Source organism: Hippocampus zosterae, chromosome 6 (assembly GCF_025434085.1).
Source record: "Hippocampus zosterae strain Florida chromosome 6, ASM2543408v3, whole genome shotgun sequence".
In the NCBI taxonomy this organism is placed as follows: domain Eukaryota; kingdom Metazoa; phylum Chordata; class Actinopteri; order Syngnathiformes; family Syngnathidae; genus Hippocampus; species Hippocampus zosterae.
The window spans coordinates 23,256,405-23,282,305 of NC_067456.1; the positions used below are offsets into that span (position 1 = coordinate 23,256,405).

Genomic DNA, 25,901 nt, shown 5'->3' on the forward strand with positions numbered 1-25,901 from the left:
TCTCTGTGTCATTCTTGAAAGCGTTCCTATGCTCATTTAGTTATGCCACTAATATATCTCACAGTTGAACACTCGTGCTGTGTGTGTGGCTCACTTTCACTTCATGGCTTGTTGTGATCACGCCAGTACATCACAACTTCTGCTATGACAGAGAGAGGAAAGACAGACGTTGATTTACTGTACTCAAAAGTTGAGTACTGTAAATGAAAAAAAATTAACACGCTTTGTTGGATGGGTGGACCGTAGATTTCTTGTGCCCATGCACAGTCTGAGCTATTGATTTCGCGCCACTTGATGGCGACATTGTCCTCCTAGTGGTCATCATCGACACGCTCCCTTTGATTTGCAGTTTGATCTTCGGTGAAGGAGAAATCCGATCATTTTTCAGGTAATTTTAGCTAATAATATCCCATATTTCACATAAACTAGGTGTTTAAAACAGATTAAATATGAATAGCAGAAAACTCTGAGTGAAAATTGCCTATTTGTATTTTGATAGCAAGCTAGCTTGTATGCACTGTAAGTTGTACGTTTTTACACTTTTTTACACTTTTATACATTGGACATGGAAACAGAGCGTTCGTGTCTTATTAAAAATATGTACTATTATACAAGTGTCTGGAGTTTACATTTTAATTGATTTACAAAAAAACATTATATACTATTATATATCATTTTACTGGATAAATATTAACAAAGGTATAGCTGTAGAAATTTTACTAGTTTCTGACCAACGTCTTAATGCAGTTCGCGATTTTTGGTGTGACCTAAATTGTTGAATCTTAAGATTCTAACTTTCATTTTTGAAATGGCTGGCATCGTTGCAAAGTTTGGTAAACACATAATCGAGAACATATAACCTTGGTCCTAGCAATTAGTAACTAATTAGTACTTTTAGCCGCTATTAATCAATAGGAAAATATCAGGATACGACCATTTGGACTGAACGCCGACTACTCTCAAATAATTTGACGATAACTTACCTGTGATATGAAATGAGATGTAGCCAATCATGGAAGCTCCCCGACCAACGAAGTAGCAAGCAGTGTTACATAAAACAAAATATGTACGTCCAGATGTTGTGTCTTGTATAAAAGTGGGTTTTCCAGATGGCGAGAAGTATTTTCCAATGCAAGCTTTTTCTCGCCGACTTTGCCGTCTTATCATGTTCCCGCCTCATGCCAACAATTGGCGTTAAAATCTATTTTACTTTAAAATACCATGCAACTAGTGCAGATAAGAGTTTTCATGATGATAGAACTGCAGGCTGTCCAAAATTAGGCAAAGGTGGATGCAGATGCCCCCAAATTTTGTATGTGGGAAAAAACGATCACATGTGCAGTAATATGTGTATGGTGACCTAATCAACCCCCTCTCCGGTAACCTTTTTCCTTCTTGTAAATCCACAGCTAAATGAACTGAAAGGGAGCATTGTCACCACTTTATATTATAGACATGGTCGTAGGTGGCCATAGATAAAATGTTACCCAGTGCATCTAAATGGAGACTTCACAGAGAGGTGTGATGTTGGAGAGCAGGGGTGCCCAAAGTTTTTGGACCGAAGATCTACTTTTCGATCAACTAACCTCACGGGATCTACGCTTACCGACACACGCACACGCACACACACACACACACACACACACACACACACACACACACACACACACACACACACACGCCATGATGAGAAACAGCCTGAAACTGAGGCATGCAATGCACTTTTGCAGCCTGTTAAATATCGTAGCTCACACGTACCGTTTTAAAGTGCTTCCCTGGGCCCTCCTAGGTTCCTATTCTTTGCCCGTGCCCTCGGTGAATTGTACATGAAGCAAACTCTGAATGAGACTAATGTCGATAAAAGATAGAGCGCAACAGCTCTGATCACCAGCTGCAATTGCAGACTGCTGAGCGCAAACAACTTCCGGTGATGTCATCACGCGCCACCATAAATTCAAGATTTACCTTCTTTATTTTATTTTTTAAATATTTATTTTGTGAAAAGGAGACTGATAGGATGCTTATGGTGCAACGTACATTAACACAAAAATATATTACTAACATGTAAAAAGACACACAAATGGTTGGTTGTTTGTTTTTCTCCTCGACACTCTTCGGATCTACTTGGGACCTGTTTTAGATCTACCGGTAGATCAGGATCGACGTAATGGGCACCCCTGATGTAGAGAAACTGAACTATGTCAATAACTCAATTCATTTGAGCATGTAAACATAGTCAATGTGTTTTTCGAGTCATTCATCGTAGAGCTGTTTCACTATCATTTGCTCAAAATGGATTTTAAACTTTCACTCTGTTCTCTCGGATAAGGTTGTTTTAGCACCATTATCCTTTCTATACCAAGGGAACAAAAATATTTTTATTAAAGGGCCTGTGATGTCTGGAACCATTCCAGGGTCCATCCACTTTCTTTCGAGGTTATCCATATTAGGGTTACACGGAGCTAAGCATGGTCATCGATCCCTGAGTTCCAAAATCCCTCCTTCGCCCCAGCATTTAAGTGTAAATAGCAAAGTGTTCTGGGACTTTCATTAAATGTATTTCCACAAAGGTTGCTCCAGATCAGCAAGTAACTGAGGTCAATCATCTGACAAATATCACTGGCATTTCTTCAAGTGGCCGACATTCTGCAAGGAGCATGACTACAAAAGCAAGGTAGGCGCTTTTAATCGTCAGTAGATTGTCTTTTGTCAATTTCAGTCTTTTAATGGGGTTAGTAAATATGACACATTTTACTGTCTTATGAGTCATGCCATGTCTCAAGATCAAGTGAAGGAATGATCTGCCATTTTTAAATGAATTAAATGTTTTTGTTTTTTTAGAAAACTTCAAATGACTGAAAAGAAAAGAGCTAGTGCTAGTAAGAAAATCCTCCCGGCACCAAGTAAATCTTTAACAGGTATACATGATCTCTCAAGTGCTTTGTATGTTATTGACTGTTTCTTCGTTTCCTTTGTCCTGATTAGGTAATTACACACAGCACAAAAGTTCCCCAAACTATTTTAGTACGTGACATGAAAATGACTAAATATACGCTGTTAGGGCGATCCGGTAGTCCAGTGGTTAGCACGTCGACTTCGCAGTGCAGAGGTACTGGGTTCAACTCCAGCTCCGGCCTCCCTGTCTGGAGTTTGCATGATCTCCCCAGGCCTGTGTGGGTTTTCTCCTGGTACTCTGGTTTCCTTCCACTTTCCAAAAACATGCATGGCAGGCTGATTGGATGCTCTAAATTGTCCCTGGGTGTGAGTGTGGGAGTGAATGCCTGTTCGTCTCTTTGTGCCCTGCGATTGGCTGGCAACTGAATCAGGGTGTCCCCTGCATACTGCCCGAAGATAGTTGGGATAGGCTCCAGCGCCCCCCGTCACCCTAGTGAGGATAAAGCGGTTTGGATAATGAATGAATGAATGTTATTTGCTTCGATGATTGTTCTTTCCAATCCGCTGACATGACATGCACAGGCACAGCTTTGACACTCCGAGATGTGAACCGGAGGAATCGCTTTGGCGAAACTCTTCTCCATAATGCCGTACTTAATGGTGGTATTCAACTGCTGAAAGACATTTTGAAGCTTAGACCAAATGTCAACATGACTGACCGTACAGGTAAGGTGCAGTGTAAAGTCAGACTGTTTAAAGCAGTCCATTTTGTTCTATTTTATCTTGGTCATGGTTATATGTCCCTTTCTCGCTCCCAGGACGAACAGCCCTGCATGAAGCTGCTCTCCGTAATAAGTATGAGGCTTGTCGTTGTCTGATTAAAGCTGGCGCTCTGGTCAACTTTGCAACCCACAAGAAAGTTACAGCTTTGCATGAGGCCATCACATTTGGCAATAAAAGGGTACTTAAAAATACTACATACCAAAAGTAACACCGAAAACAAACTTTCGTTTGCAATTTCCTGTAAATGCAACAGCTGATTTGGTTTGACGACAGATAGTGGAGCTGCTCCTGAAACATGGCGCAAAACCACCGCTGAAAACCAAGGAGAAAGAAACTGGCACTGCTGGAAAGCGTCCTCGTCAAGTCAAGGTGGCTAAAACAAAATCTAAAAGCAACCCGCCTTTTGACAATGGAGGAGAAATAGTAGGTATGATTTCAGATTTTTTTGGTTGTTTGTTTTTGTTTCTGTTTTTAATGACCATGGTTCAGATTCAGAGCATCTTAACATTTTAGCTTTAATTAATAATCAAGCGGTGTGGATGCATATGAACTGGCATTCGTCTAGTTACTAACTGTCAGAGTATTCATACATCATAAATTGTGTAATTTGTATAAGTAGGGTGTGTTATCTATATATATATTGCGTGTCGTCCCGTACGCGGTCTGTCCTTCCGTCTGTCCCTTTTCAAAACGCACCTACTTCACCGCGCCGCTGCGCGCCGCCACTGCGCGCCGCCACTGCGCGCCGCTCAGGCAGTGGCTCACTACGATCGCGCGGGCATCTTAGCGAAAAAATGTTGTCTACCCACAAGCATTGCAATGAAATTGTTAGTTATTTAGTAGAGCTAAACATCTCTTTATTTTCGCGATAAGCAATGAAGATGAACAAAAAGTTGAACCAAGCAACAACACTTTTGTGGGCCGAAGGCCCATCTTACCAGCCTTCCGCAGGAACCAGCTGATGAGCCGCCCGGAGGGCGGCGAACCACCACCTTATCAGCCTTCCGCAGGAACTAGCTGATGAGCCGCCCGGAGGGCGGCGAACCAGCTAGTTAATTGTATAACAGTAGACCCACAGGCAGGTCGACCTTAAAACCACAGCCAAATGTAAATAATTCCCTCCCTAAAACTAATGTTGCAGAGTTGCACAGAGGAACGATGCGACAAAGTATTGTGGTTCCACTGATCTATTGATCCATTTCAGCCTGTACTGATGCGCCCAAGAGTCTCGATAGCTTGATTCAATTGTTACACACAGCCAACCATGAATGAGATGTCAAACTCAAGGCCCAGGGGCCAGATCTGGCCCGCCACGTCATTTTATGTGGCTCGTCAACTTGCATGATGCTTGCTAAAATCTCTACTAAAATTTTAAATGTTCATATCTAATAAATAAGAGATATATTGTCATCATTTTCTTGTCACCGAACCCCTCATTACAGTAACAATAGTTCAATAAACCATTATTATTGACTTTTTTTATTTGGTTTCAGTCATAACGGCCCTCCAAGGGAAACGGTAACTAAAATGTGGCCCACGACAAAAACACAGCTGCTTTCAGTCATTAAAGGGGAAGTCACCTAAAAAAAAAATATTGACAATATTTTCTGCCCCACACGTCCAAACACGGTATTATGACTCATGTTGTGTTTGTTTCGTATGAATCAAGCTGCAAAATCCACCCGTTTTTTTTCATCTCTGGGGGGCCTATTTTGCCACCTGCTGTTGACTAAAAATAACCTCACACTTGCTCAGGGCCCAGGTAATGACTGGTTATTATGAAAATTTAGTTTAATTCCTTTACTGATTACTTGAGACTTTTAGACTTAACAAACAATTTCTCTTTGACTTGACATATTAAACATTTGTCATGGCAAAACTCAACAATACAATACAATACAATACATGCTGATTTATATAGCGCTTTCACAACAGCGGCAGCTGTAACAAAGCGCTTAAAAAAACAGTTAACATAAAGTAAAATAATAAACACAACACATAACATAAAACACGGACAGTCATGCAGTTCTAACCACTTTTCCATCACACGCTTTGTTTGAAGCAGTTAACATAAAGTAAAATAATAAACACAACACATAACATAAAACACGGACAGTCATGCAGTTCTAACCACTTTTCCATCACACGCTTTGTTTGAAGCAGTTTGAGATGAAAGAGGAGAGAATCAAAGTGTCCTTTAACCAGTGGATCAGAGACGTCATGCTCAAAATGTGCACACGTCGGCTACAAGCTAAGTTTCAAAGTCAACAAGAAGCTGTAGCATCCATTGACGAAAAAAGAGATTGGTTCACTTCTCCTGTCCCATGGAAATCCATTTCCATTCCAAGCGGCGACTCACAGTTCCAAATACGCATCGGCGCTCTGCGCCAAAGCTCGTCTCTCCTCATCCTCAACTTCAGCAGCCATCCATCCAGCCGCACCAACGCCGACTGTCCAACAGCGCCGACATAGCCACTGAACAAAACGGGGTAGTGAAAAATGCTGCCCATTACGGGCGCAAAAAACACAAACGCCCCAGGTCTGTCCACCACCGACAGTCAATGGCACCGACATTCCTCCCAATCAAAATCTGAGCTGGTACAGGCGTGCTGCCGAGAAGGCGCAACCTCCAAGCACAGATACTGCTCCTTTGACGAATGTCGTGGCCAAAAAGCACTGAAAACAGTCCATATCAGGTCCCCACGATGAAACAACATGTGACAAAACAAAAGACAAAAACAGCAAAAAAGAACAAAAAAGCAAGGCTCTTGAAGAGCACTTGCCGAAGGCTGCCTACTCGGGCGCCATCTTGGGGGAAAAAAATAGACTACATGCATGCACTTATTTCCACATTTAGGCCACGGAGGCATACTAACTTCCAGTCGCTAGTATTAAGACATAGCAATCGTGTCAAACTATTTGAAATATACTCGTAATCTGCTGAAATTATGTCACTGTACCATAAACGATGTATTACCTTATTTGCTCTAGTTATCCAAGCGTAGGCGAAGCAATCGTTTTGCCTTTTCGCAGCACATGCAGGTCCATGTGAACATAGACTTGCTCAACCCAGGGTACAAAAACAACCACAAAATGTAATACAAAGTCTTTATGGTCTCTTTCTAAGGCGAGGATGCAACAAATGTGGACTGATAAAAAAAACAACCAATAAAATAATAATAATGACAAGCGTTTACTACGAACAGCAGAATGAGGAGACATTTTCCCACAAAGCTTCATGACAGACCGTAGCGACTTAGCTGGGAACCGACCAAGAAAAAGACACATAGACATACTGCCTTCCTCAATTCGATGTTGCAAGAGATAAATTGTCTGTCCGAATGTATAAACTTTCTCCATTGTGGTTCCGACTCAACGGTAAATGTTTTCAAATAAAAACGTGAACATGGTCGGCACACCTTAGATTTGGCAGGATTCCTTCATCTTCAAAAACTCAGATTTTCAAAGGACATTTCAGTCTTGAAAAGCCCAATGCAATATTACAGAAACCCACGTTAAGACAATTTTAAAGAATGAGCTTATGTTTCCTCCAGATGGCGCCCCGGTAGCTTGCAATAAACGGAAGCCTGAAGCTCACACACTTCGGTAGTTTCTACCGTCATGAGCTGGTGCGCATAGAGTCCATTATAATGTAATTTTTTTTAAAGATAAATGTAACAATTACATTAGGGGACCTTCTGTAGTGTCACAATCTGGTGTGATTTGAATCCATATTGCCCTGCGATGATTTTTAATTTTTATTTTTATTTTTTTAAATGGGACAAAGGTTATTCCAGCTGCATAGGTAACGCTATTGACAGCACAGAGTGCGACAAACCTTATCACTGTTGTTTTTAACCGACACAGACTCAAAATAGTCTCTGCCCTTCCCTCGTGAAAAGGCAAATCTTTCACCTTCCTCTTGCTGTTTATGGACATTTGAGTCATCCATGCACTGAAAACGATGATGTCGCAGGGGAACACATTGAGATAAACAACTGTTCAAATCCACATCCACATCGTCACGGAGTTTGTTACCTGAATATGGAAGAAAATATATTCCTCAAAGTAACATTTATTGATTGACTGCCCATGATCGATGACCGTTTTTTTTCAACCAAGATTTCTTTTGAGGCTATTACTTCAAAGCAATGTTTTATATTTTCACTTTCTTCTCTGATGCAGAACTTATTTGGCACATGTGGTTGACGAAGTGTGAAAGAAATATACCGTATTTTCCGCACTATAAGGCGCACCGAAAAATCTTCCATTTTCTTAAAAGTTCACAGTGCCTTAAAATCTGATGCACCCTGTGTACGGTCATTACTGTAATATTTCGACCTCAAAATGGCTCCTTGCTGGAGACATGCTTACAATGTATGAACTTGCTGTTGGTTCAGTGAACTGTGCCTTCTCTTCTTCCGTTCGAAATCACAAAATATATTCGATAGCCCCCCTACAGAATTTGTTTTGTGATTTCCTCATTTGTGAATACACAACAAAGGAATAAATAACAAACACTTCTGAGACAGTCCAGTCTCCTACATTTTACTGATCGTTCTGTTGGTGCTACGCTCAAGGAACTGCCAAAATAAATTCTGTGGGGGGGCTATAGAATTTATTCTGTTATTTCCTCACTTGATTTTCTGTTCTGATACATTATTTCCAATTTTCGTAGTTTCATTGAAGGAATTGTTAATTCATGTTTTTCGGAGGCGGCCATGAACACCTCTCGAGTCGAACTGAAGGAGCGTACCTCCATCTCGTGGATGCATTGTAGATTTTTTTGCGTTTTAGAATCCAGTGCATCCAATATATGATAAAAATTACCAAATAGGCCATTCATTGAAGTTGTGCCTCATAATCCAGTGCACCTTTTAGTGAGGAAAATACGGTGTATATATATATATAACAGCTGTCAGTTTAGCGCGTTTTTATTGGGATTAATTTAAATGCCAATAAAAATAATTTTTTTCTCGCGAGATTAACGCGGCACACGTCATAAGCGGATGTTACGTTGCTCTATAAATACACCAGAAACGAAACAACAAGCGCGCTGCAGAAGTCCACGCCCATGTATGTTTTGCCAGCCACGGCAGCGCGAGACACCGAAAACGGATACTTAAAGAGTTTATGAATGGAAAGTTTACTTTTAAAAAGTTGCCAGATTGCTCCACTGACAAAACCAAAGTTACCTGTTCTTCTCTCTCTCTGTATCATACAGGTATACGATGTATGCCACTGACGCGATTGTTACTTGTTTGGAACTATTTTGTGTGGAAGGTTACTGTCAGGTTTGTCCAATTTGACACTCAGGAATAAACAAAAGGAGACGGGAGACTCGATTCTGGTACCAGGAGGGAACGAGGAGAAGCGTTCGGTTTCAGTTCTCGGCACGTAACCCTAACGATCTCCCCCTTCACCTCCTCATTTATTGGGAAAGCTACAACTTAGGTGTGTCCAACCTAAAGGGTGGGGGCTGTTGAACACACACTGAACTTGTTTGACTATGTGTGTGTGTGTGAGTGCAAATTACGTACATGTGTGCAATTGTCACAAAAACATCACACCGCAGCTGGTGTTGATGGCTCCATTCACTGTTCACCCTTGCTCACTGTTTAGTCTTAACACTTATCTCTTCCCAACCACATCCTCGTAAAGGTGGTTGCGTCCCTAAACTTCCACACAGTGCATCAAGCATTCTTGATTATAAAAGTGAGTATATAATGGATAAAATGTGAGTCCATAATAAAAAATGTATCTTTATTAAAAGCAGAAGCGTTCTTCATTGCAGGCATAGTCAATTAATGATTGCAAGCATAAGCGTTCTTCGTTGCAAGCATAATCAATTTATCATGTCTGGCATAAGCGAATGTATGATGACTAAAAATAATAAATCCAACAGTTACAGTGTTCTGTGTCCATATAAATAGAGCGGGTGGAGCTTCTCTGTGTTCACATGACACATTTAATTGCTTCAGAGAACATTGCTTCAAAGTCTTTCAACATCTGTATTTAAACATTTCTTTCTTGTGCTTGCAGGAGAGAACACCAAACAACACGAAGATGTGGGAACGGAAATTGGTGGAGATGTGCAGCTTGAAAATGTAAGTAGACACAATAACAAACTGCGAACAACTGTACTGTTGATGAATAAGTCGTTGTAAAGTGACGCTGATAATTTTGTGGGACAGAGATTTGCCGCAAAAAAAAGTCATGTTTTCATTGTTTGAAGTTGACTCTTCGGGCCCTATTTTAGTAGACTGGTACCTGTGCGCTCTGTATAAAAACGGCCATAACTCTATTTTCATTTTAGCACAAGTCGAGAAGAGCCTGTTTGAGGCCTGTTGCGCCCGTCTGGGTGTCCCAGCGCATGAAGCAACATGCCCCCTATGTACCTCATAAATTAGTGACAGAATGTAAGTAGTCTGCTCTCTACATAAAAATGGGCGCATTGCCATTTTCGTGCCGTGGCATTGACATAGTTCAGCGTGTTTGTGAATTTGGAAGACCTGCTTCACCTTAGTGGGTGTTACTTCTGCGCATACCAGTCGGTTCATCTCGCAATTTGGTGACAGAAAGTTGACTACATTTTTGACTGGCTAATAATAGCTGGTCTATTTGGCAGCGCAGATTGTCTAACGCAATTTTTTCGAGGTGCAGGCAGACAGATTCTGCGCTCTGCGGATGTGCACGGTGGGCCTCGTGGTATTGAATTCATAACTATGACACCAGCTTGAGACAATCCCGCTGAATTCTTGTCATAATCAGTCAATTGAAGGAATTGTAATCATGATCATCTTAAAAATATTTTAGTAGCACCTCCAACACTATTGGGGCTGGGTGGTAGGGACGTGTGTCACACCTGGACACACAATTGGGAGGTGTAATACCTGTACTCCAATTGTTGTCCACATCATACACATTATCTTAAAGGGATGCTGATGTTGTTTACGTGCCAATGTTATGCACAAACTACAACCAGTCTAATTTAATTTTCTGCATTACCGCCCTGATTTTGATGCAAATGAGGGATGCCGCAAGGACTGGCCAGGAAAACACTACCTCCCATTCCACAATGGTGTCCAACTATCCTGTTACACAGTTCTACCAGCTCAAAGTGAAGCAAAATACCAAAAGAAAGAAAACTCCACCCATGCACACAGTTAGATTGCGCTTTGCACAAGACTTGCGTCCAGAACAAAAATAAGGCCCCAATTGTCATTGTGAAGTAAAATTCCCCAAGCGTTAGCTTCTATACCCCTAATAACAGAATATGAGCTGGGATTAGACAGTGCTTGGACAGGTTTAGTTGGCCAAACCACAAAACGGACAAGTACTTGAATAATCAGTCGTGTATCTACATCGTAATAACACCCAAATCTGCTACGCTTTTTTGGTTGCCTTTTGTGTTTTAAACGCCTGTTGCATGCAGTCCACAAACTGCATCGATTTCCAATTTAAACAATGTCACAGACTTGACATGATATGCATAAAGCAGTGGGACAAATGGATTTTGATATTAGGCTACCTTTAAATACAATACAATACAATACAATACATGCTGATTTATATAGCACTTTCACAAAACCATACATACACCAGAAACTATGATTGCAGTCTTGAATGTCATTTCAAACTTATACTACTAAAAACTCTAAGAAATAAATGGTTTAGAGATTATTTGAATTACAAAGTACTGCGGAAGGCTCATCAGCTAGTTCCTGCGGAAGGCTGGTAAGGTGGGCCTTCGGCCCACAAAAGTGTTGTTGCTTGGTTCAAGTTTTTGTTCATCTTCATTGCTTATCGCGAAAATAAAGAGATGTTTAGCTCTCCTAAATAACTAACAATTTCATTGCAATGCTTGTGGGTAAACAACATTTTTTCGCTAAGATGCCTGCGCGATCATAGTGAGCCACTGCCTGAGCGGCGCAGTGGCGGCGCGCAGCGGCGCGGTGAAGTAGGTACGTTTTGAAAAGGGACAGACGGAAGGACAGACCGCGTGCGGGACGACGCGCAATATATATATAAGATAGACTGTATATCAACACACACAAACACACAAGTGCGAGAGAATATACAGTACATGCGGCAAAGACTCTCTAGTAAATTTTTCTCCCTGACTAAATTTAACTCTGCCTAAGCATACAAAGTTTGTCTCTCAATCTAGATGAGTCACTTCCACACACAGTGCTATGAAGTCATATTTGCCCCCTTCCTGATTTCTGTGTTCTTTACATCTTTATCACATGCAAAGGTTTCAGTTCATCAAACCAATTTTAATGTCACAGAGACCACCCTGGGGAAATACAAATTGCCGTTTCTAATGTCTAAAAAAATCCAAAACGACCTGTTCCTAAGTGAAAAAGAAATTGAACTTTTTGGAAGATCAAATCCACCAATATAACATTGCATTTCATGTACCACAACTTGAACAAGCTTTTTCCTTGTCTAAATTGTCATCTACTTTCTGTCACCACGGTGCGGTGGATCGCCCAGCGAGTAGCAACGTGATCTGCCAAATTCCCAAACACAATAAACAAGACTTAACGAGCCATGAAAGTGAGACTGCACCAGTTTTCACACCAAGCACAAGTGTAGTCGACTTTCTGTCAACAAATTGTCAGCTGCGCCTCAGCTTGTGTAATAAAAAGCACCCTTGGACTGCCACAACAGCCAGCAAGGCCCAAAATGGTCTGCTAAATTCCCAACCACAGTAAACTGAACTTGCCACGGCTTGAAATGAAGATGTACCAGGTTTTATACCAAGCGCACATGCGCCTCTCGATGTAAATAGGGCCCTGACTGTCAAACATGGACCTTACTTGTGAACTCATTCATTCATTCATTTTCCGAACCGCTTGATCCTCACTAGGGTCGCGGGGGGTGCTGGAGCCTATCCCAGCTGTCTCCGGGCAGTAGGCGGGGGACACCCTGAATCGGTTGCCAGCCAATCACAGGGCACAGAGAAACGAACAACAATTCGCACTCACACTCACACCTAGGGACAATTTAGAGCGTCCAATCAGCCTGCCATGCATGTTTTTGGAATGTGGGAGGAAACCGGAGCACCCGGAGAAAACCCACGCAGGCCCGGGGAGAACATGCAAACTCCACACAGGGAGGCCGGAGCCGGAATTGAACCCGCGACCTCTGCACTGTGAAGTCGACGTGCTAACCACTGGACTACCGGGCCGCCCTACTTGTGAACTTATTCTATAAAAAAAAACAATTGTCTGTGATAGGAAGAAGATGTCCAACATGGGGATTATCAACCAAATCACAACAAGATTGGAGCTTCACAAAAGAACCAGAAGAAGACATTGACTACGGGTAATTATAATGTCAAGTAAAATGAAGTTCTTGATTTGTAGTGCTATAATTTGGACAAATGATACAGTAGTTAGTGGAAACACCTATATGAATTACGTGTCTCTCTCATTAGCACCTTTACAACCCAATGAGCTTTCTCGCCCAGCAAGTCTGCTGTTTTTGACCCAGGGCGAGGCTAGCTTGTTTCAGGGTTTTCCAGTAGAAGAGGAAACAAACAGTGACCAAACTGTTGACTACTTGGGAGAGAGTTCTGATGAGTCAGTGGACTGGGCCATGCAAACCACACAAGACTTTCACTTATCTTCAAGCATTGTAGAAGCTGAGGATTCCTATGTCTTCCCCACTGAAAGGTTTTAAAACAGACATGGTCCATACTGGTTTGCAAACATTCCATCACACATTTTATGAGCAAGTTGGCTGTGTTGTCAATTAATTATTTCTTCAAAAGAAAACTCTAAACACCGATAAGCACGGAATATTAGTGTCCCTCTATTGTCAGATTTCACTGCATGCATCGCAAGAGGTTAATGGTTGAGCAAATCGGATCGCTTCATGTTGAATATGGTTCTGCGATGATTCCGGTGAATTTTACTGTAATAACTTTGTTGGAATAGTTTCATTGTTGTATTATATTTATGTTTTCTTTATCAACATGTTGAAGTCAGATCATTAAAGCATTTCTCACAGCAATGAAGTGGTGCATGTCATTATTTAAACACAGTGAAATAATCCACATAGAAGTTTAAGCATAAAAATGAAGAAAAAAATCTGACGAATAATTTTAGACATTCTCTGTAATCTTGGTTTTAGGTCCATTCTGATTCTGTATGTGGTGCAAATCACACACCGTGACAATTTCTTGCAGTCCACTGAATCAAAATATTTTTTTCAGCTAAATTTAAGTTCTATTTGTTTGTTTTCCAGGGCCAAATGTACAGAAGGAAACTCGGTCCATATTTGACCCGGTCAACAGTATTTGTTGTACCATTGGGTGAGTGTGATGTAATGAAACATATTTATACTATTAGGTTTAGTGACACATCACAAATGCTGAAATGGTATTTTATTATTGGTCCGCTGGTCAGTTTTTATACCGTACCCTGTCATTGATTGGTAACGAGTTGTCCGTCATTTGCCCAAAGCATCTTATTGTGACTGTTTTGGGACAAATAGATCAACAACATCACAGGCACTCAGTGAATCCAGAAAAAGAATAACAGACTCAATTGATAATAAACATACAATTAACATATTCACTGACCCCATGAAGGCTTTTGACAACTGATCACAAAATATTATAAAATAAACAGGAGAGAATTGGTGGAAATTGGTGGAAGTGGCATTGGAATACTACATTGGAATAGTGGAAGGCCCCAGGGGTGGATGAGATCCGCCCAGAGTTCCTCAAGGTTCTGGATGTTGTGGGGCTGTCCTGGTTGTCCTGGTTGACACGCCTCTGCAACATCGCGTGGTCAACGGGGAGAGTGCCTCTGGATTGGCAGACCGGGGTGGTAGTCCCTCTTTTTAAAAAGGGGGACCGGAGGGTGTGTTCCAACTACAGAGGGATCACACTCCTCAGCCTCCCTGGTAAGGTCTATTCAGGGGTGCTGGAGAGGAGGGTCCGTCAGGAAGTCGAGCCTCAGATTGAGGAGGAGCAGTGTGGTTTTCGTCCCGGCCGTGGAACAGTGGACCAGCTCTACACCCTTAGCAGGGTTCTCGAGGGTATGTGGGAATTCGCCCAACCAGTCTACATGTGTTTTGTGGACTTGGAGAAGGCGTTTGACCGTGTCCCTCGGGGAGTTCTGTGGGGGGTGCTTCGTGGGTATGGAGTACCGAACCCCCTGATACGGGCTGTTCGGTCACTATACCACCGATGTCAGAGTTTGGTCCGCATTGCCGGCAGTAAGTCGGAATCGTTTCCAGTGAGGGCAGGACTTCGCCAAGGCTGCCCTTTGTCACCGATTCTGTTCATAACCTTCATGGACAGAATCTCTAGGCGCAGCCGAAGCGTTGAGGGGGTCCGTTTTGGTGGCCTCAGTATTGCATCCCTGCTTTTTGCAGATGATGTGGTGCTGTTGGCTCCTTCAAACAGGGCTCTCCAACTCTCACTGGAGCGTTTCGCAGCCGAGTGTGAAGCGGTTGGGATGAAAATCAGCACCTCCAAATCTGAAACCATGGTCCTCAGTCGGAGAAGGGTGGAGCGCCCCCTCCAGGTCGGGGGGGAGATCTTGCCCCAAGTGGAGGAGTTTAAGTATCTTGGGGTCTTGTTCACGAGTGAGGGCAGGAGGGAGCGAGAGATCGACAGGCGGATCGGTGCAGCGTCTGCTGTGATGCGGACGTTGTATCGGTCTGTCGTGGTGAAGAAGGAGCTGAGCCAAAGGGCGAAGCTCTCAATTTACCGGTCGATCTACGTTCCAACCCTCATCTATGGTCACGAGCTATGGGTCGTGACCGAAAGAACGAGATCCCGGATACAAGCGGCCGAAATGAGTTTTCTCCGCAGGGTGTCCGGGCTCTCCCTTAGAGATAAGGTGAGAAGCTCGGTCATCCGGGAGGGGCTCCGAGTCGAGCCGCTTCTCCTCCACATCGAGAGGAGCCAGATGAGGTGGCTTGGGCATCTGATTCGGATGCCTCCTGAACGCCTCCCTGGTGAGGTGTTCCGGGCATGTCCCACCGGGAGGAGACCCCGAGGAAGACCCAGGACACGCTGGAGAGACTATGTCACCCAGCTGGCCTGGGAACGCCTCGGGATCCCCCGGGGAGAACTGGAAGAAGTAGCTAGGGAGAGGGAAGTCTGGGCTTCCCTGCTGGAGCTGTTGCCCCCGCGACCCAGCCCCGGATAAGCGGTAGAAGATGGATGGATGGATGGATGGATGGCATTGGAATAGACGGGATTACGAGTTATTTGGACAGATGTCACCTGTTTGTAAAGCTGGGAAACTATCTCAAAACGTTTGGACATTGCCTGGGGTGTCCCCCAGGGGTCAGTATTAGGGCCAAAACGTTTTATTCTTGACATTAATGATATCTGCTAGAGTCCCAGGGGTGCCCAAACTTTTTGGATCGAAGATCTACTTTTCGATCAACTAACCTCATGGGATCTACCCTTACCGGCGCGCGCGCACACACACACACACACACACACACACACACACACACACACACAAATTTAAGATTTACCTGCTTTATTTTACTTTTTAAATATTTTTTTTTGTGAAAATGAGACTGATTAGTGTGCAGTGTATATTAACACAAAAATATATTACTAACATGTACAAAGACACACAAATGGTTGTTTGTTCGGATCTACTTGGGACCTGTCTTAGATCTACCTAATGGGCACCCCTGTGCTAGACAATAAGTATCAAAGCTGCTGTCACTGGTACTTCTTGCAGATGACACAAATGTTTTTTGGCAATAATGTGGAAAATGTATAGGTTGAACTCAATGAAGAATTTAATAAATTGATGTGAACAAATTATCTTTAAATGTGAGCAAGGCACATTTTTTGTTATTTGGAAAGTATGGTATAAATGCACAGGTTAGAAATGGATGGGTTTGCCATTGATAGGGTGCATGAAAACAAATTTCTTGGAGTGACAATAGATGACAGATTTAGCTGTAAACTACACGTTACACACGTGAAGTACAAAATATCTAGAAGTATAGCAATCATAAATCAAGAAAAGCAGGTGGTTCTGCATCATAATTCACTCCACACTCTCTACTGCTCTTGAGTCTTGCCATACTTACAATATTGATTGGAGGTTTGGGTTAATAGCTATAAAAATTCTCTCCAGTCATTAATCATTCTTAAAAATAAAAATAAAAAAGCAACAAGGACCAGGTAGGTAGGGAACCCGGATCACACTAATTCACTATTTTTGCCGTGATCATTTTTTAATAATCATTAACGTAGTTGCATTTGTCATATTATAATTTAAGGGGAGCTAAATCAACATCCAAGCTTAAATCATTTCAAAGCTTAAGTCAAAAAGTAATGGACAAAAGTATGACGTTTTCGAAATACAGGTGGATGGATGATGATCCTGGTCAGGTGTGGGGGATGTGTATGTATATATGGAATACATGTGTATTATCTTTACATTTATTTAATGTCATTATTTTTGTTCATATGATATTGTGTGTGTGTGGGGGGGGGGGGGTAGTCCAGTGGTTAGCACGTCGGCTTCACAGTGCAGAGGTACCGGGTTCCAGCTCCGGCCTTCCTGTGTGGAGCTTGCATGTTCTGCCTGTGCCTGCGTGGGTTTTCTATGGGTATTCTGGTTTCCTCCAAAATTCCAAAATCATGCGTGGCTTGTTAATGGAGCACTCTAAATTGTCCCTTGGTGTGGGTGGGAGCGCAGATAATTGTTCTGTAAGCCCTCCAATTGGCTGGCAACGAGTTCAGGGTGTCCTGCGCCTCTTGCTCAAAGACAGCTGGGATAGGCTCCAGCCTCTATGAGGATAAAGCGGATCAGAAAATGGATGGATGGATGGATGTACAGTATGTTATGCTTGATTAATTTCTGGCTACTCTGAGAAGTAGGCTACTCAACAGCCAGATGCACCTCATACTGCCGGTGGTGAATCTCATGCATGTTCTCCCCGGGCCTGCGTGGGTTTTCTCCGGGTGCTCCGGTTTCATCCCACATTCCAAAAACATGCGTGGCAGGCTGATTGAACACTCTAAATTGTCCCTAGGTGTGAGTGTGAGCATGGATGGTTGTTTGTCTCTGTGTGCCCTGTGATTGGCTGGCAACCGATTCAGGGTGTCCCCCGCCTACTGCCCGGAGACAGCTGGGATAGGCTCCAGCACCCCCCGCGACCCTAGTGAGGATGAAGCGGTTCGGAAGATGAATGAATGAATGAATGATATTGTGGGGGGTGGCCCGGTAGTCCAGTGGTTAGCACGTCGACTTCACAGTGCAGAGGTACCAGGTTCAATTCCAGCTCCGGCCTCCCTGTGTGGAGTTTGCATGCTCTCCCCGGGCCTGGGTGGGTTTTCTCCGGGTACTCCGGTTTCCTCCCACATTCCAAAAACATGCATGGCAGGCTGATTGAACACTCTAAATTGTCCCGAGGTGTGAATGTGAACGTGGATGGTTGTTCGTCTCTGTGTGCCCTGCGATTGGCTGGCAACCGATTCAGGGTGTCCCCCGCCTACTGCCCGAAGACAGCTGGGATAGGCTCCAGCGCCCCCCGTGACCCTAGTGAGGATCAAGCGGCTCGGAAAATGGATGGATGGATGATATTATGGGTGTGTGTGTGTGTGTGTGTGTGTGTGTGTGTGTGTGTACATGTAAAATTCATGATACAAGCCATGGGAGTGAATCAATGTTACTTCATCTCACTCCTTTTGAGATATGTTGGATTTCTTACTTTTATACACACACACACACACATGTATATATATATGTCTGTTTTTTCTTTTCTCATTTCTTTTTTTGCTGTAATTTTACTTTGATTTTCATTTCATGTCTTTTTTCCTCATGGCCAAAGTGCAAAAAAGTTTGTCTTAAATTGAACTTGAAGAAACTTATAGGAACCCAGAATGACAATTTTGTTGACAAATAATACTACATATAGCCACAGTGGAGGGTTTGGGGTTGGAAGGATAGATAATAATTGAAGTGCACTGCTTTACACAAAGAGTTCATGATTAATCCAGAACATGCAAAAATAATTTAATACACTGCAGCAGTAGGCAGCTCTGTAGCACCTGAGTTAAGTTCATTGCTCAAGGGCAAGCGCTTTGGTCACAAGCACATTCTTGATTATTACTTGAGGCGGGGCCAAGCAAGAGAAAGAAACACAATCAACTCATGAGTTCACATGAGGCACACAATTTCAGCTGATATTTGAATTTTTCTTTCAGTGTCAAAAATCATTTTCTTCAGAGATTTTTGAAAATGTGCAGTATAATTACAAGCATTGTTTCAGAAAAGAGTTACATTTTACATTTTTCTTTTGAAGAGAAACAAGTGACATCTGCGATCAGGAACATGAGACTTCTGATGATGACTCCATAAGCCTGTTACATGGTATTGAGCCCATCGAAAGCAGTGGGATGATAGCAGGCTTGGAAAAACATTATTTAGCTTTAGAAACCATCACCAAGGAGCAGGAAAATAGGATGGAGCAAAGTCCACGAAGGACTCCTTCAGGGACGGAGCAGAAAAACGTGTCTGAGTGTGAAGCAGACAGTGGTAAGTGATGTCGAATCAGGCATATCTGAGATGTCAGTTTACAGCACATACACACATACATACATACATACATACACACGGCACATATAGATCATCGCTGTTGGGTATCAAATCCATATGTGTCAAATTTTATATTTTTTCACAAAACAGTACTATTGGTCTGTCCCTACTTCATCTGCCTTTTCTGAAATATTAACTCATTAAAAGTGTTGGAAATACGAAGCAGTGGCTCCGGGGATGATTGGTTAGCACTTCCGCCTCAAAATGCACAATTTCGCCTCCTAATGCACAAGTCCTGGGTTCGATTCCGGGCTCCGGCCTCTTGTGTGGTGTTTGCATGTTTTCCCTCGTGCCTGCGTGTCTTCTTCGGGTATACCGGTTTCCTCCCACATTCCAACAACTTGCATGGTAGGTTGATTGAACGCTAAATTGTCTCTAGGTGTAATTGTGAGCACGAATGGTAACCAGTTCATGGTGCCTGAAGACAGCTGGGATAGGCTCCAGCATGCCTAAGACCTTCGTGAGGATAAGCGGATCAGATCATGGATGGATGGAAATACGGTGCTTCAGAATAAATGTTTTAACACATTAACACGCTGGAATGCTCAAAATGTCAGAGATGTTCCGGCAACTTCTGCCGCCTGTATTGAAAAGGCTGCGTGTTGTTCAGACAATAACTTGTGAAAATAGTGAAGCTAGCTCATGTACGTATACTTGTTTCATTTGAGTAGACTTGTTTGTTTAAATTGATCTCTGTAACGTTGTGTCAAATATTGCCCACTCGGCATCCATTACAGCCTGGTCATCCTGAAAGCCCCTTCTAATGGTTTCACATTTTTCCCCAGATGTTTTTTTTTTCCTTGCCCTCCTGGGGGACAAGATCAGGGGATGCCGTATGTCAACTCTGGGCATGTGAAGCCCTTTGAGGCTGTTTGTGATGAAGGGTTATCCAAATAAATGTTAATTTACGGCAAATACACGGGGTTAATTCGCTCATTATTTTATTTATTGCATCAATCGCAGCTCAAAGACCTTTGGAATCTTTTTTTTTTTTCGGGCTTGGCATGAGCACAGACGTTTAATGTGGTTGGCTGGTGCTGGCGATGTGTTTGTGTTATATTTATCAATGACAGCATAATAAATTATGGGTAGTCATTTTTTAGCATATTGAATGACATATTGAACATGATTTTCGGGTTTTGGTGACGTAAGTGTGCCATTATATTTACAGTGGAACCTTGAGGAACAATTAGCATTTTTTTAGGACCTTAAAAAAAAAGACAGAAAAGAAACTGCGCAGCAGCAAGCTGTCAAGTGTGGAGCCGGAAGGTCCGTCTAAACGCACGCTTTTTCCAATCACAATTCTAACAGAAGCTGTCTTACCATCATTACCCTGGCAAAAAAGAAAAGTTTACCTGGATTGTTTTTGTGCCCCCCTCAGCCCCAAAAAATAAAAAATAGACAAAGGAAACCCATCTGAATAAAATGGTTATGCTATTTGAAAGTTGAGGTAAGTTCGTAAATTGAGGTATCACTTTAATTGCAATGTAACGTACTGTGAAATAATAACGAGGGTTTTACTGTTTGGTGCTTTCTACCGTCTTTATTACCAATTTGTTTTCCTGTTTATTGTATATGTTAAATTGCTCCATGTAAAGCACTTTGTTTGAAAGTGCTCTATAAATAGAGTTGAGTTGAAGCAGTGTTTGAGAACTCAAGCAAGATGGCAGGTTATTTTCTCCCTAAAAGTAGTCATTGATACAAAGATTTAAGTGTTTTTACATAGTTTTTGCTAACTTTAATTTTCATTCATGCATCCGTTATCTGATCCGCTTATCCTCACGAAGGTCCTAGTCGTGCCGGAGCCTATTTCAGCTGTCTTGAGGTAGCAGGTGGGGTACACCCTGAACTGGTTGCCAGCCAATAAGCATGACACACCTAGACAAACAACCATTTGTGCTCACACACTTACACCAAGGGACAATTGAGCACGTTCAATTCACCAAAGGTGCATGTTTCTGGAATGTGGGAGGAAACCAGAGTAAACCCACGCAGGCACAGGGAGAACATGCAAACTCAACAAAGGAAGGGCGGGGCCAGAATCGAACCCTGGACCTCTGCAATGTGAGGCAGATGTGCTAATCAGTCATCCACTGTACTTTAATTTTTATGATTCAAAATGTTGGCATTTTTACAGAAAATGTCTTAAAATATGAGAAAGCTTTCAGCAAGAGACAACTTCACAAGAGAAATTCAAAGGAAGAAATGGTTGCATGCAGGAGAGGAAATGCGGCTTCTGTCAAAGACCTCATTCAAAATTGATGATAATGCTGCTCATTGAAGTATTAATATTTAATATCTCTGATGTTTTTGTTCATTTTTTTTATTAATTCAACTGCAATTTGTTTCAACGTTTTTGTTTTTTTTTTTCAGGCTGGACAGCTCTTAATGTGGAAGTGGTTGGTGAACCATTGAATGCTGAAGCCGATGTTAATGCTTCAAACCATGATGGTTTCAACCCCCTACATGATGTTGCAACATCTGGACATTACCAGGTGATAGAGAGAAATCAAATGTTTCACCCTAACTGTGACATTCAGAATTTTTTATCATACTTGGCCTCACCAAGAACTGAATTAAGTCCCTTTTGCATTAATATTGAAAAAAATAAGTCCCTTGTGGTGGAGGTGAGTTGGTACTAAACCTGTTTCTGTAATTTATAAATTTTACTCGTGTTTAGAAGTTATTCAAATAACTTACCGTATTATAATCTACACTATCAGGAAAAAAAAAACGTTCTAAATTTGTACCAAAAAGGTCCAATAGCTTGTCACAGCACTTTTACCCTCAACAGTACACCAATTGTACCCTTGAAAATTTTGTTTGGCAAGCCTTATTGAGAACAACTGGAGCATTTTTGCCAAGCCATATCTCTGAGAAAAGAATACCTTCCAGATTGTTTATGATTCATGACAAAAGTTTTGTTAAAAAGGGAGCGCATGTTCAGCACGGCTAGATTAATGTTTGAGCTGGACGTGCGGTCATTTTCGCAAATATGGGAAGTGCTAACATGCGCATGATTGTCATTGTGAAAAATGCTTTGTTTGTGAGCAGGGGGTGGAAATGTCAGCCTGTGATGGTTTGAAGACAGAAACTGTCCACTGGGGGTGGTATTGATAGTGGGCGGCCTGTAGGGAAAGCTAGTGGAGGGAAGAGTGCTGAGAGCAGCTGGTATTGGCAGGTAGGTGGGCGTCGAGGCCAGGTGGCAGCTGAGGACGGCCCTGATGAGTGGTGCCGATGAGGTGACCCCGATGAGGTGGCCCACTCGTGTATCGTGACACTGCATCATGGAGCAACCTTGCGCGTGAGCGGACGACCAGGCCACGGATAGACTTAACCACTCCAGGATTCCTGTCAGTGTTCATCGGTGTGGGCAGCGAGGAATCATAAGGAGCACCTGAGCCCACAGCCCCAGGGTCGAATGGGACTGGAGAAGTCTCAGACTGTAAGCTCACAGTAATGGGAGCAAGAGAATCATTTGCCAGGGCAGCAAATCAATTTTTTAGGATCAATTTGAGGAGTATGTGTGGTTGCCACACTTCCAATTGTCACCATCATAAAAGCAACTGAACAGGCATTTTCCAATTCAGTCACTGATGGTTGTAGTGCGACACATGCCTGACTTGTGTGCTTGGCAGTGTGGGATCAGTTCGCACTGAGTGTTGGTGTGAATGTGGGTGTGTATGATTATTAGGCTTTATGTGTGCACTGTGACTGACAAGTTCCGGTGCTAATCTGCCTTTCGTCCGAAGTCAGCTGGGATAGGCTCCAGCAATTCCTCTTCCTCTGCGATCATCATCATCACAAGTGGTGTTGAAAATGGATGGATGGAATTTCCAGCTATTGAAACATAGTAAATGTTAAGCAGGAAAAGGAGAGGAAATGACATGATGTTGAATATTAATGGCAGCAAGTGTAATGTTGTCTATCTACCAAGTAAGCCAAAAACAAAGCAAAACACAGTAGATGTTTACTGAACTCAAGGTGTGTTTTTTCAGCTCAAGGCAGTCCTATTTTAGTGGCAATTTACTGGTTGTACTGTACAGTGTTCCCTTTGCTCAAACATGTCACTGATGGAATAAGATACTAAAACTAGTAGTGCAAGCAGGTGATGTGGCCTCGATTGTGTTGCTCACTGCAAGGTAGACATTACACGTGATTTGAATAGAATGTCACATGCAGCCTGCAATTGGTCATTGACTTTTGTGGAATCTCAAATAGTTCACAACACAGAAAGAAAATATCAGTCAATGTTTTATTTGTACCGTAATTGTCCTGCATCAATTTCCCTTGATGTTGTCTTGACCACTGTATGTAGTTGTAACTTTCAGCTCTTCCGCAACGGGGTTGCCTGATCTATCTCGTTCATTTAGGTTTTGTGCAACCGATGTCTTTCCTTTTGCAAACCTCCCATTTCACAGTTGTGTGTTTCATTCCTCTGGGTGTGTGGCACTTTGCCTGTGTGCAAAAACATAGATTGATAGGCAGAAAAGGAAAGTAACACTTGTCTCCAGAGCTTTGACTGCAGTTTATCCTGGCTAGCAACTTTGCAATCAGTTCTCCATATGTCCAGGACAAGGTTAGGTTACACTTTACTAGGCTGCATCCATCTACAGCAGTGGTGTCAAACTCATTTTTTGTCGCAAAAATGTACAAGTGAGCACTGCAGTGTAAGATTTGACATGAGCTAGCAAAGCTAACACAGCTAACATCACCTGGCCATAAATCAGAAGTGAGGCTCGTGTCCTTATTTCCTTCTGCCAGAGTATGAAGAAGCATTACACCTCCTGTTTTAGAAGATAGTGTAAGTGGTGAATGTTTTTGTTGTCCACAAAAGTCAACGATGCTAAATAAAAGGTTGGTGGCCAAGCATCCACCATGTCACTGGTGAAATCAGATCACATCGTTTGAGCTCTTGGCTCCTCTCTGGCAAAAGCTTTGCACTAGTCCTTTCTTGACAGCCCAGTCGTCTTTGTTGGCTTTCAGAAAGCCATCATACCCATGACCGTCCTTTAAAAAAAAAATGTATGTTATTAGATTTATTGACAAGACGTCGTCCTTGCCTCCTGAGTTTCCGGAGTGTTTTGGGACAGCACTTGACATGGGTGTGCGCAAGACATGGAGGGGTACTGGAGCTTGGTGAAGGAATACATGAGCCATTGCTTCAGGTCTTTCCTGTGCACTGCTGTTGATATAGCGCATCCATAGTGGTGCAATGCTGCAACTGCAGTTAAAATACAAAGCTGCTGCAGAGGGATATCAATCCCTCCATTAGCACAGCTAGTGCTTTACGCTGTGTTGAGCGCTACAAATCGGTCTGGCTGGGAGCGGCAAAAGATTAGCTGGAGGGTGCTGCCATGCCATTTTGAAGGAGGAAACCCCCTGTGTGTGTGTGTGTGTGTGTGTGTGTGTGTGTGTGTGTGTGTGTGTGTGTGTGTGTGTGTGTGCGCGCATGTGCGTGCTTCTCCAAAGATACACGCTGCACCACGCCGGCACAACCAGCTTAGTGATGAAAACCCTGCCAAGTTGGCAAACACATGCTTGAACAAAGTTGAAGGTCTCCGCTGTTCCCTGCCTAAAGGTTGCATACATGCACACACACACATACACACACACGCACACACACACACACACACACACACACACATACACACACACACAAAAGCTCATTAAGGAAATTAGAAGGCTTTCTGGTTCTCAGTGTTGCTAAATGTCAGTTGATCTACCTTGGGGTTTCACATGTCCTATTTTCTAGTCTTTCATTAATAGGTTGTTTTATTTTGTTTTAAAAACTTTGTGGTGTAAATAGTTGTTTTTGTCATTTATTCCTCTCGTTTACTAGGTGATGTTCTCAGAAAAGAATTTCTCTTACCCTCTCGATAAGAGGGCTGATTCCAGATACTCTGAGATGGCTGTCCATCATTACAGCACTCGTTCTACTCAGGAAACACTGACCACAGGTCTGTTGTTCCAATCTGCTGACAAGTTTCATTCTGACTGCTTCCTGTCTTTGTCACTTCCTTTTGAGGAACTCAAAATAATTTGATGAAACTGTCAAATATTTCACAAACATTGAAGTGAGCATTTTAGTACGCAACTTACCTCGCCCCGCTGGAGGTTCTTTGAACATCTCCAGTGATGGCATTTTAATTGTCTCTTTTCTTGTAAACCTGTGTTCGTGTCATATCTTTTGTCTTGCAGTGAGGAGCAGCCTGACTCATATCATGAAAATTAGGACAGTTCATTTGGTGGCTGATGAAGAACTGATACCAAATGCTATACTTGACAGCTACTGGCAAAGGCTGTTGCAGGGTGATCCACGATTAGGATGGAAATCTCTCTCCACGGTCTTCTAAGATTGAGTTTGAGGTGCGTCATGTAATAAGCATGAATTTTAATGTGTTTTGTCACCTCATGGTATAAATTTATGCCACTGCTTTAGGTTTGACATTTTGTCTCTTTCATTCTTCATCTATTTTGTTATCAGTTCTTTGAGGTAATCCTATTTGTTTTCACAGTTTATTTGGATCCTTTCATGGAGTTAAATATGCTACAAAAATATTACAAACAGAATGATGCACTAAAAAGAAATGTATAGAATAAATAAAAAACTTTACTGAA

At 42.4% G+C, this 25,901-nt stretch overlaps 1 protein-coding gene across 3 annotated transcripts; it reads left to right on the top strand.

Annotated features, from left to right (window-relative positions):
- Positions 1-134: 134 nt before the first annotated feature.
- Positions 135-25,901, top strand: LOC127602245 (ankyrin-2-like). 3 transcript variants are annotated; one of them, XM_052068274.1, is made up of 13 exons: positions 135-388; positions 2,571-2,674; positions 2,842-2,918; positions 3,478-3,621; positions 3,714-3,856; positions 3,952-4,105; positions 9,721-9,785; positions 12,924-13,011; positions 13,936-14,002; positions 18,988-19,220; positions 21,654-21,775; positions 25,123-25,240; positions 25,482-25,901. In XM_052068274.1, the coding sequence occupies exons 2-13, from the start codon at positions 2,658-2,660 to the stop codon at positions 25,634-25,636; spliced, it is 1,383 nt and encodes a 460-aa protein (XP_051924234.1). In that variant the 5' UTR covers positions 135-388; positions 2,571-2,657; the 3' UTR covers positions 25,637-25,901. The 3 variants fall into 3 exon arrangements, with proteins under 3 accessions (XP_051924234.1, XP_051924235.1, XP_051924237.1); XM_052068275.1 differs by having other exon boundaries at positions 136-388; positions 9,721-9,789; positions 12,931-13,011; XM_052068277.1 differs by lacking the exons at positions 135-388; positions 2,842-2,918 and having other exon boundaries at positions 2,575-2,674.

Bases quoted from the DNA above. Each gene is read 5' to 3' on its own strand.
- LOC127602245 (XM_052068274.1), top strand. The intron at 13,012-13,935 runs GTAATTATAATG...TTTGTTTTCCAG, and splicing joins GAAGAAGACATTGACTACGG to GGCCAAATGTACAGAAGGAA. The intron at 19,221-21,653 runs GTAAGTGATGTC...TTTTTTTTTCAG, and splicing joins TGAGTGTGAAGCAGACAGTG to GCTGGACAGCTCTTAATGTG.